Source organism: Leucoraja erinacea, chromosome 2 (assembly GCF_028641065.1).
Source record: "Leucoraja erinacea ecotype New England chromosome 2, Leri_hhj_1, whole genome shotgun sequence".
NCBI classification, from domain to species: domain Eukaryota; kingdom Metazoa; phylum Chordata; class Chondrichthyes; order Rajiformes; family Rajidae; genus Leucoraja; species Leucoraja erinaceus.
Window position 1 is genome coordinate 22,080,005 of NC_073378.1, and position 12,919 is coordinate 22,092,923.

The window sequence follows — 12,919 nt, forward strand, 5'->3', positions numbered from 1 at the left end:
AAGCTAACATACCATTCGCTTTCTTTACTGCCTGCTGCACCTGCATGACTACCTTCAATGACTGGTGTACCATGACACCCAGGTCTCGCTGCATCTCCCCCTTTCCCAATCGGCCACCATTTAGATAATAGTCTGCTTTCCCATTTTTGCCACCAAAATGGATAGCTTCAGTGCCCTCCATAATGTTTGAGACAAAGACCCATCATTTATTTATTTGCCTCTGTACTCCACAATTTGAGATTTGTAATAGAAAAAGGGTATTTTTATACATTTTGGTTTCACCATGTAGAAATTACAGCAGTGTTTATACATAGTCCCCCCATTTCAGGGCACCATAATGTTTAGGACACAGCAATTACATGTACATGAAAGTAGTTATGTTTAGTATTTTGGTGCATATCCTTTGCATGCAATGACTGCTTGAAGTCTGCAATTCATGGACATCACCAGTTGCTGGGTGTCTTCTCTGGTGATGCTCTGGCAAGCCAGTATTGCAGTCATCTTTAGCTTATGCTTGTTATGGGGCCTAGTCCCCATTCAGTTTTCTCTTTAACATATACTGTAAAAGTCATGCTCAATTGGGTTCAGATTGGGTGATTGACTTGGCCACTCAAGAATTTACCATTTTTTAGCTTTGAAAAACTCCTTTGTTGCTTTAGCAGAATGTTTGGGATCATTGTCTTGCTGTTGAATGAACCGCTGGCCAATGAGTTTTGAGGCATTTGTTTGAACTTGAGCAGATAGGTTGTGTCCATACACTTCAATATTCATTATGCTACTACCATCAGCAGTTGTATCATCAATAAAGATACGTGAGCCAGCACCTTCAGCAGCCATACATGCCCAGGCCATAACACCCCCACCACCATGTTTCACAGATGAGGTAGTATGGTTTGGATCTTGGGCAGTTCCTTCTCTCCTCCATACTTTGTTCTTGCCATCACTCTGATATAAGTTAATCTTCGTCTCATCTATCCACAAGTCCTTTTTCCAGACTGTGGTTGCTCTTTTAAGAACTTCTTGGCAAACTGTAACCTGGCCGTCCTATTTTTGCAGCTAACCAGTGGTTTGCATCTTGCAGTGTATCCTCTGTATTTCTGTTCATGAAGTCTTCTGCGGACAGTGACAATTCATTGACAAATCCACACCTAACTCCTGAAGAGAGTTTCCAACAGGTGTTTGGGTTTTTTTCTTTATTATAGAGAGAATTCTTCTGTCATCAGCTGTGGGTGTCTTCCTTGGCCTGCTAGTCCCTTTGCGATTAGTAAGCTCACCAGTGCTCTCTTTCTTCTTAATGATGTTCCAAACAGTTGATTTTGGTAAACCTAAGGTTTGGCTGATGTCTCTAACAGTTTTATTCTTGTTTATCAGTCTCATAGTGGCTTCTTTGACTTTCATTGGCACAACTTTCGTCCTCGTGTTGATAAACAGCAATAAATGTTTCCAAAGGTGATGGAAAGACTGGAGGAAAGACAATGCTGAGAGCTCTCTTGTACCTGCATTAAGGAGGCATTTAAACACACCTGAGCAATTACAAACGCCTGTGAAGCCATGTGCCCCAAACATTATGGTACCATGAAATGGGGGGACGATGTATAAACACAGCTGTCATTTCTACATGGTGAAACCAAAATGTATAAAAATACCCTTTAATAAAATCTGACAATGTGCACTCTAACCACGTGATTTTTTTCTATTACAATCTCAAATTGTGCAGTACAGAGGCAAATAAATATACGATGGGCCTTTGTCCCAAACATATGGAGGCACTGTACCTGTATAAAGTGAGAGGGGCACATTTATTTTACACAAGGGTGATGGAGACCTGGAACACATTGCCAGGAGTTATGGTGGAGGAAGGTGTGATAGTGGCATTGAAGAGATTTTTAGATAAGCATGTGGAAGTGTGGGGAATAGAGGCATGTGGATCATGCGCAGGAGGACGTGAACAATTCAGCTACGCATCGTGTTTGGCAGAAACATTGTGGGGCAAGGGGCCCGTTCCTGTGCTGTATTGTTCTATGTTCTATGCTGCCTGTGCATTCTCCCTGGAGGTTTACTCCAGATGCTCTGGTTTCCTCCTACATCCAAAAGAAATGCGGGTTTGTATGCGCATGGACCTCTGGAAATTTCCCCCATTATGTAGGGAGCGGGAACGTGGAATAACATAGAACTACTGTGAATAGATGATCGTTGGTCGGCGTGGACTTGGTCGATTGAAGGACCTGCTTCCATGCTGTATCTCTAAACTAAAGTAAACTAAAAATGCTGACATGTCCATTCTTCCAGATCTTTCAACTGAGGATGTATTTATTTCTACCAACAATGCATAGACCCAATATTTGGAGGGAAAGTTGGGCCGAAGGGCCTGTTTCTACGCTGTATGACTCTGTTAAACTCTTTTAGATTAGAACAAATATTTCTCGAGTCTATTCGGCATAGATTGTTTTCTTCTCATTGTAAAGTATCTGAGCCAACATGCAAATTTTTACAATTCAATTTAGTTGCTCTCTGAAAACATATTAAAATCTAAAAATAGTTTGTGCAATTACAACATGCAAACTTTAAACAGATTTCAGCAGCAGATTTAAATCATTTATTTTAAATGCATTACCATCTCTGCTAAAATAATGGAAAAAGGACATTCATACAATGACTTTAGAAATTGTCCTGTGCTACACTTAAATTCCCAATTAATCTGCACTTTTTGGTATTGATTCAAAATTGTTAAAAAATGGTAGTAACTGGTTATATGACAATTTTCTTTATTTAAATTGCTCTTGCCTCATAAGATTAATAACTAGCACCCACAGCAAGCCCAGGTCCAGGTTGTTATTTCTCAAATATTCTTCAACAAAGCAAATAGACATAAAGAAATGTTTGCAAATAAAATTTAGCAGGTTGCCTGGTTAAACTATATTTGTCTTTGTTAATATTTAATGAGCAGTGACATAATGCAAAAACTGTGTGCGCGATTTTGGCGCCCTTGAGGGGGGGGGGGGGGGGGGGGGGGGGGGGGGGGGGGGGGGGGGGGGGGGCGTGGTTAAAATGCGGTTTTCACCTACCTGTCCTGGACTATATTTTGTTGGAGTGCAAGGTTTTGCTGAAGAATTGTTCCGATGGGCGTTCTGTGAATTTTTTTTAAATCGCCCGACAAGTTCAGAGCTGGAGTAATTTAAAAATCAGCTTCTAAAGTCGTCAATGCCGACAACGGGGACGGATTTCACATACGGGACAGGTAAAGGAAAGCCATTTATTTTATGTATAAAAGTGCTCCTTAAGATGCCTTTAATTCACATTTTACGTTGCAAAACGGTAATTATTTCCCCATACGAACCGGTAGTATTTTTCCTGCCGATGTGGGGTTTAAATTCACTGCAACCGCAACGTTCCAAATGATCGCGTTCCAGAAAAACCCACTCGCAAGATGTTTTAAATGGCCATTAATTTGAAGGTATTAAACACTAAATTCCTTCCATTTGGCCTATAAATCCATGACAATGAGATTTAAAAATCATGTTAAAATGTGAATTCTTGTGTGTATATAATTTGGACACTTAGTCTATTAAAAATGTTGATCTTTTCTTAAGAAATGGATAGATGTTTAGATCTAGTAATTTAATTATGTAATTAGCTACAATTGGGTAACTAACTAATAATATGCTTTAATTTCAGGTCATCCAAGTAAGATTGTTTCATATTTGTTTCAGAATGCTTCAATCTATAATAACTGAACATTTCTTTCAGTTCTCTTAATTTTTAACAAAATTTATGGGCTTTTGGCTGTCCTTGATCACAGCTTTTGTGTTAATTCAATAGAAAAGCAATAAGGAACAAGATGCTAATTTCCGAGTATGAAAATGGCCATAACATTTTTAATACTGAAGATATGAAAGTGAATTAGGTGTCAAATTAAGCTTCTTTTTTGCTTTATCTGATGGGATAAATTGCAGACTTGATTTTTTAAATCTCAATATTTTGTAACATTGCTAATATGAGAGCAATTAAACGTATATTTGGCTTGTGGCTGAATTTCTATCCAATGTTTGTTTATTAGTTATAAAATATATTATTCCGCAAAAGATATTGAAGTAATTTTAGAAATAACACATATTTTCACAAAAAACTGTATAGAAGTTATTCACAATTTGCTTAAATCAGCATATATTTGGGTGATGTGAATTTATTATTCCTGTTAAGTGAAGGGGTTTTGTTTTGCGTGGTAATTCCAGCCAAAATATTTCAATCTAATCAACACTCAGGTTATGGAATAAAGCGCGATGTCAGGACCAGCCCCACACAACTCCATACCTCTCCGCGCTTCTAAGTGGGACCAGCCCCGCTCGGCCATACGGTGCTTGAACGCCTCAAGCGACCACGAGGTCGCGTAATTTGCGAGCCAAGGACACGCCCTTTACTCTTTATTCTTAAACTGTGGCCCCTGTTTCTGGACTCCCCCAACATCGGGAACAAGTTTCCTGCCTCTAGTGTGTCCAAGTTTTGAGTGCTTTATTCAGTGTTTTTATTGAGACTAGACTGGGGGGTAGCTTAGAAACGAGCAATTATCACCTCTGGAAGGCGACTCCGGACAGTTAAAGCCACCACAGCCAGACATAAAAACAGCTTTTTTCCACGAGTAGCTCTACTCAATAACCAAAAGTCTGTACCCTCCTTTTGCTCTGGTATTTTATTTCATTCACATGTTTAATGTGTTATTGTTAATGTATTAATTTTTTATGTTTTATTCTTAATTGTTTACTGTATGTCGTGTTGTTACTTGCGAGAGGAGCACCAAGGCAAATTCCTTGTATGTGTACATACTTGGCCAATTAACATTAATTCATTCATTCAGTCATTTAGCAGATCACCGGATAGGCAATATCCACCATGTACTCCACCACTGATGCACAGTAGCAGCAGTCTGCACCATCTACAACATGCAGATGGTAATCTGCAATGCCATCAATTGTAGCAACTTTCCAATACTCCGTAGACAGAATCTCCCAAACCCATGACCTTCACCAGCTAGAAGGATGAAACATTAGCGTCTGGAAATTGACTTCCCATTCATATACCCTCCTGACTTGGAAATATGTTGCCATTCCTTCACCATGGCTGTGTCAAAATAGTGGAACTCGGTTCATAACAGGATTGTGGGTATAGTCAAACCTCAAGGATTACAACAGTTCAAGAAGGCAGGTCACCACCACCTTCTCAAGGGCAATGAGGGAGGGGCGATAAAATGTTGGCTGCCTGAAAAGCCCACATCACTTGAATGAATTGTTTTTTAAATGAGGCTGGTAACTGCAGGCTTGTTACCTTCACATCAGTCATCAGGGAAATGTTAAATAAGCCTCTCTTAAGAACATTAGAGCAGGATACGTTGAGGAGATCAACATAATCAGCAAAATCAAAATGGTTTTATGCACAGGAAATCATGATAAACAACTGTTTAGAGTTGTTTGAAGAAATAACAAGTGATATGATCAGCCATGATCACATTGAATGGCAGTGCTGGCTCGAAGGGCTAAATGGCCTACTCCTGCACCTATTATCTATTGTCTATTGAATGAAGGGGAACATATGTATTATACATATAAAAGTGTGACACATTAAAGATTACAGTGGAATACAAAAGGCTGTACTTTGGTGCAGCCAATAAAACAGCAACCTCACAACGCCAGAGACCCAGGTTCAATGTTGACCTCAGGTACTGTCTGCATGAAGTTTATTTTAGAGATATAGTGCAGAAACAGGCCTTTCGGCCCACTGAGTCCTCACTGAACAGCAATCCCAGCACATTAACATTATCCTACACGAGGGATAACTTTTACATGTATACTAAGCCAATTAACCCTACAAACCTTTATGGCTTTGGAGTGCGGGAGGAAACCAAAATTTCCTGGAGAAAATCCACGTGGTCATGTGGAGAACGTACAAACACCGTATTGGCAGCACCCGTAGCCAGGATCGAACCTGGGTCTCTGGTGCTGTAAGTGCTGCAAGGCAGCGAATATACCACTGTGCCACTGTGGCACCCTCGAGTCTCACCCTCACATCATCCCTGTGACCACATAGGTTTCCCCGGGAGCCCCAATTTGTCTCCCTCATCCCAAATACATGCAGGTCGATGGATTATCTGACCACTGTGTGTAATGCCAATAATGTGTAGGTGACTGGTAGGGCCTGGGAGAGGGTTTGTGAAAATGTGGGGAAAATAAAATGGGATTGGTGTAGGATTACCATAAATAGATGGTTGACAGTCACCACAGACTTGATGGACTGCAGGCCAATTTTCTTGCTGTATCTTTCCAATACTGTAAAACTTTGTGGAGTAGGAAGGAACGTTGTGGAGTTGACGATGATTGGGTGGCAGGTTGGAAACATTTACTCAATACTGTGCCTAGTGGATGATGGAAAAGGCTTGGGGTATCAGATTGTGCTTCCTGTATGTGTAGGATCTGCAAGATCTGCAAAATGCACTGCAGTGCTCACCCAGGCTGCCCCTCCAACACCTATCAAAGCAGCAATCTTCACCAATAAGATGGATAAGGGCAGCCAGCACCTGGGAACGCTACTGCCTTAGGTTTCTACTTGAAACTACAGATCATCCTGGCTTAGAAATATGCTGCTCGGTTCACTGTCACTGCTGGGTCTGAATCCTGAAACCCCGAACCAACAACAGCATTGTGCAGCATCTTTCCCTGAAGGATTGAAGCAGTTGAGGAATGTTGTTAACATTAGTTTCTCAAATGAAATTGGGGATGGTCAGTAAATATAGGTCTTAACAGCAGTACCCAGATTCCAAAATAAGATCCCCCCCAAAAAAAGGCTCCACAAATAATGAGCATCTTTAGAAAGTTAAAGTAAAATTAGGCATTAAGCGTCGAATGATGATTTATTTATGACACAGTATAGAGAGTGCATGGGGAACGTGTCTATTTTCGTACACTCGGGGGATAGTTCTTCATTTTAGCCATGAACAGATTGAATTCTCTAAACAGCCACAAGTAGGATGATGGATGAAAAGGCAGAAAGCAATTTCTCAAGATAAAGAACCAGGTTTCTCCGTTCATCACAATGATGGGAAATACAATGAGGAAAGAACTAGCAAATGTTTGCACTGAAAGTGCCAAGCCTACCTTAAAAGCAATTCCATGGATTTAAAAGAAAATTTCCATACTGATAAATTAAAAACATAATACCATTCATTCTACGCTATTAAATGCAAACCATTTAACGTGTGCAGTGCACAATGACTGCTGATCAGCAAAAGGAAATGGCTGATAGATTAATAGCTTTCACTACCGGTTGGGCATAATTGCCTTTTGGGTAAATATGCAATCTTCAAATTAAAATTAAGAAGTCTTCTCATCCAGTTTTCTCAATCAAGGATCAATCACTCCCAAGAAAGGATGATTCATTTTGTCACCACCAAGCTTGACTGTACTTAGAGTGGTCATAAATGTTTCATGTCATCCAGCACAAGCACAGAATGAATGAACAGTCAATTAACTCTCTGTGAAAACTTTACTCCACTTCATGGAAACAAAAGGAATAATGGCCAGATTTGGAAGCATTCTTTGTTGACCCTTTGGCCCACTGAGTCCATGCTGACCATTGAGCATCCATTCCCACTAGTTCTATGTTTACATACTTTTGTATTCACTCCCGACACACTCGTGGCAATTTACAGAGGCTATCTACAAAGCTACACATCTTTGCAACTTCTTTACTCAGAGAGTGGTAGCTGTGTGGAATGAGCTTCCAGTGAAGGTGGTGGAGGCAGGTTCGTTTTTTTATCATTTTAAAAATAAATTGGATAGTTATATGGATGGGAAGGGAATGGAGGGTTATGGTCTGAGCGCAGGTATATGGGACTAGGGGAGATTATGTGTTCGGCACGGACTAGAAGGGTCGAGATGGCCTGTTTCCGTGCTGTAATTGTTATATTATATGGGAGGAAATGAGAGGAAACCCATGCTGCCAAAACATCGAAACATAAAAAAATAGGTGCAGGAGTAGGTCATTCGGCATTTCGAGCCCGCCATTCAATATCATCATGGCTGATCATCCAAAATCAGTACCCCGTTCCTGCTTTCTCCCCATATCCCTTGATTCCGATAGCCCCAAGATCTAAATCTAACGGGAGATATCTAAGAGAGAATGTGAAAACTCCACACAGACAGCATTTGAGGTTAGGATCGAATCTGTGCCTGGCATATGTGGCAGCAGCTCTACAAGCCATTTAGGGTGTGATGGTTTGTTTAACCAGTTATGTTTAGTCAAGATTATCTGCATTGCAATTAGGTTCTTTACCCTTAAATAGGAGAAAAACAAAATAAATAATCCATTGTTTTGTCACTCAAAAACATGGAAGCATAAGAAAAAGTTGCATTAACAAAAAGTACAAGGTTCATTCTGTGGGAGCTAGGGGGACTTAAAGCACTACTTCAAGTTATTTATTTATATTGTAAATGTGGGAGCCAGTGTGTTTGTAGTTTCTTCTTTGTTGTGCTCTTTCCAAAATCGATTTCATCAGCCTTTGTTATATTGCAAACCATTTTTCTGGTTCAATATGGTTCAATATTCCTCTTGAAGTCCTTGCTGGGTTTCAGCTCACTGGGTCTTGTACCTCTTGTACCTCATCAGTCTCTTGTACCTAAGCCAGGCAGTTGTTTGACATGTAATGAATGTCAGTAATCTATGTGATCACAGCAGAGCTCCCCCATATCCAAGTCCAAACCCAAAAGGGGTTGACATATCCGGTGATGTTGATGGAAGAGTTGTGGGTGTAGAATTTATTTTTCAAGAATATCTAAAGTCCTGTTGCTTGATTCATTTGCTGATCATTGCCTTCCAATTTTAGTGCATGCCCCCAAGGTATTTGTGAGGTCATGTTTAAATGTGGTGTCTATCTGCATCAATCTGTGCAATCTCATTTAACTCAAATTGCCTTTTGTAATAGTACTGATGCCACTGAGTGGCAAGTTGGCAACGCATATCTCTAGATTCAGGAGCAGATACTTGTCCATTATTATCAGGCAGCTGAACCATCCTCTCATCTCGCTAGAGCCCTGACCTCCCATCTACCTCATTGGAGATGTTTGAACTATCTTTAATCAGACTCCATCATGCATTCAATGTTTTACCTTTTATGATGATGATATGATATGCCATTTATTGTCACTATACATGTACAGTGAAACTGAAAGCTGCTCGTACTCAGTGCATACATACAATTTAGCACAAAAAACAAGAAACAGAAAAAACAAAAAAACAGAAGGGAGATGGGGGGGGGGGGGGGGGGGGGGGGAATAGGTGCACAAATTCTGCGGCGCTACATACATATATACATATATACAGATGGAAGTCCGTGTTGGGCGGTGTAGTCAGTGCATGTGTGAATTTGAATTTATAGTAGATATAATTCTCGGGAAGCAACTATTCCTGAGTCTGTTTGTCCTGGATTTGATGCACCTATAGCGCCTTCCAGAGGGCAGCAGGTCGAACAGTCCAAACGCAGGATGGGAGCTGTCTTTGATGATCTTCTTTGCCCTGCTAAGGCAGCGGGAGGTGTAGATGTCCATCAGGGAGGGGAGAGGGCAGCCAATGATCCTCTGTGCTGTCCTAGTTACCCTCTGAAGCCTCTCCCTGTCTGCCATGGTGCAGCTGCCATACCATGCTGTAATGCAGTATGTCAGCAGGCTCTCGATGGACGAGCGGTAGAAGGTCAGCAGCAGGTTAGAGTCCAGGTTGTGCTTCCTGAGGACCCTCAGGAAGTGCAGCCGCTGCTGAGCCTTCTTGATGACCGCTGTCGTGTTGTCCGTCCAGGAGATGTCAGCAGCGATATGGACACCGAGAAACCGGAAGGTGTTGACCCTCTCCACACACTTGCCGTTGATGTGTAGGGGGGCTAAGTCGGTGCTGTGCCTCCTGAAGTCGACAATGAGCTCTTTTGTTTTCCTGGTGTTCAGAGCCAGATTGTTTTCTGAGCACCAGGTTGTCAACTTCAGGACTTCCTCTCTGTAGGCTGCCTCGTCTCCCTTCGAAATAAGTCCGACCACAGTAGTGTCGTCAGCAAATTTGACGATGCGGTTGTTGTTGTGAGCCGGACTACAGTCGTAGGTGTAGAGACAGTATAAGAGGGGGCTTAGCACACAGCCCTGTGGGGAACCGGTACTCAACCTGCGAGTGGAGGAGAGGTGGGGGCCGAGTCTCACAGTCTGGGGCCGGTTGGTGAGGAAATCCTTTATCCAGGCACATGTGACAGTGGGGAGGCCGAGAGTGACCAGTTTACCTATGAGAATGTCCGGAATGATTGTATTAAAGGCTGAACTAAAATCCACAAAGAGCATCCGGACGTAGCTCTGCCCCTGCTCCAGATGGCTCAGCACAGAGTGGAGAGCTACGGTGATGGCGTCTTCTGTGGATCTGTTTTGGCGATAGGCGAATTGGTGGGGGTCGAGGTCTGGTGGTAGATAGTCCTTGATGTGCTGGAGGACCAACCTCTCGAAGCACTTCGTGATTACCGGAGTGAGGGCCACAGGACGGTAGTCATTAAGGCTGGTGATGGTAGACTTCTTCGGCACAGGGACGATTGTGGCTGATTTTAGGCAGGACGGAATAACTGCCTGGGCCAGGGAGAGGTTGAAAATTCTGGTGAAGATTGGCAGTGAGCTGGTGGGCGCACGCTTTGAGCACCTTACCAGGTACTCCATCTGGGCCGGTAGCCTTCTTGGGGTTCACTGCCAGGAGCACCCGTCTGACATCGTGCTCCGTTACAGTGAGTGGAGTAGTACAGGAGCCAGGTGAGGGTGGGAACAGGGCTGTAGCAGGTGAGTGCTGCTGTTGTGGTGTTTCAAAGCGGGAGAAGAAGCAATTTAGCTTTTCTGCCAGCGGCACACTCAGGTCTTCTGACTTTGTGGCACAGCCTCTGTAGTTGGTAATGTCTTGTATGCCCCGCCATACCTCCCATGTATTATTGCTGGACAAGTGGGACTCTATGCTCCTCTTATGGTCCGCCTTGGCTTTTTTAATACCACTTTTCAGATCGGCTCGAGCAGCCCTGTACAGAGCTCTGTCACCTGACCTGAAGGCAGCATCGCGACACTCTGTACACTGTGGACGGCTTGATTGTAATCATGTATAGTCTTTTCTTTGACTGGATAGAACACAACAAAAGCTTTTCACTGTACCTTGGTACACGTGACAATAATAAACAAAACTAAACTAAAGTAGCAAAAGCATTTCCAAGGGCAATTAAGAGTTAACCACACTGAATAACTTTATAGAATAGTCAGAAGGAAGTCATGTAACTAGTTCATGATTCAGAATCTAGCTCTATTCCTTCCTGAAAGTGCTATCCTTCAAATTACAGTGGCACAACTAGTAGAGCCCTTAGGGCTAACGGCATCAAGGGATAAGGGGAAAAAGCAGGAACGGGATACTAATTTTGGATGATCAACCATGATCATATTGAATGGGGGTGCTGGCTCGACGGGCCGAATGGCCAACTGCTGCGCCTATTTTCTATGTTTATCTCTAAGCAAAATAATCAAATTTGTCAATGAGTCACAGTTTTAATTCAAATCTTAAAAAGCTGCAACTATTAAAAAATGGTATAAATGAACTGCTAACAAAGGCTGGCGTAACTTCTAATACTAACAGTTTCTACTAAGTCAAATGCATACCAGACAGAATTAGGTAATCCTAGGAAAGGGAAAATATTGCAAACATATGCTCCTCTGAGCTACATTCAAAAACAATGTCTAACATAACAAACATACCTCAAATTTTGTGTCATTGTTATTGTCCACAGCTGGTTGAATATCAAAGATTTTGGTCGGGTCGGTGAAGTCCTGCTCTGGGCTTGCTCTGTTTGTGTCCACTGACTTAGGTTGCTGTCGCTTCAACCGATGATTGTTGGTTTTAATATCTACAAAGACATCTGAAGATAACCTTTGGCTAAGTGCATAGAATGCTCCTGGGGGAAGAAAGATACATAAACAAAAGGTCAGGGAACATAGAAAAATGAACATGAAAAATATTGTAAGATTCGTAAAGTAATATGGAGTATTAATCTCCGCACAAAATGTTAAAAAATATCATGTAGGACTGAGTCTAACAAGACAATCGATAATCGATAACTAGGATACACTGTTAGTCTGAAATGCTACCTGATTTGCTGAGTTTGCATTTTATTCCAGAGTAGCTGTATTTTGTGGCTGGTAATTAAAGTTAATTCTATCCAGAAGGACAAATTTGAAAAGAAAATAAGACAGATAAAATTCACGAATAGAAGACGTTTTAACATCCTTATTAGGAAACCAATGAATATGCTTTCTAAACGGCAAACGAAAATGTCAAATAATAGGATGATCGATGATAAATGACAAATTAAGTTTAATTCATCATGTAATATTGATCCGCCTACTATTTTAACACACGTGTAGACAGGCATCCGTTAAAATGCAGGACCAAGGAGTACCAGGCATGTGCATTGAACCTGCCTCCTCTTGATTGTCAACTGTAACTTATAATCTACAGCTATCAATAGTGTTGGTTTTGAAAAGTAAGGCAAAGTAAAAAAAACAGCTGGCTATAAAATTGCAAATACCAGGTTGTTATATGTATGGAAAGTAAAATGTAGACATGTTTTCATATCATGTTAATTATCATAACTATTAAATACATGTAAAGAAATGGAGAACAGCAAGGGACAATTGTGTCAAGTAATTGTGCAATTAACTATCTTAAGTTGTACCAGCTTAGTTTCCAGTGAGAATAGACCAAGGCTAACCCAGCTCTCCTTATAACTACAATAGAAACATAGAATCATAGAAATTAGGTGCAGTAGTAGGCCATTCAGCCCTTCGAGCCTGCACCGCCATTCAATATGATCATGGCTGATCATCCA

At 41.5% G+C, this 12,919-nt stretch overlaps 1 protein-coding gene across 1 annotated transcript in view; it reads right to left on the reverse strand.

Annotated features, from left to right (window-relative positions):
• The window catches only part of plxdc2b (plexin domain containing 2b), a 476,090-nt gene that overhangs the window by 245,194 nt on the left and 217,977 nt on the right, over positions 1 to 12,919 (reverse strand). Inside the window, exon 3 of the mRNA XM_055648826.1 lies at positions 11,790 to 11,986. Coding sequence (XP_055504801.1) covers positions 11,790 to 11,986 — 197 coding nt within the window. The remainder of the gene's footprint in view (positions 1 to 11,789; positions 11,987 to 12,919) is intronic.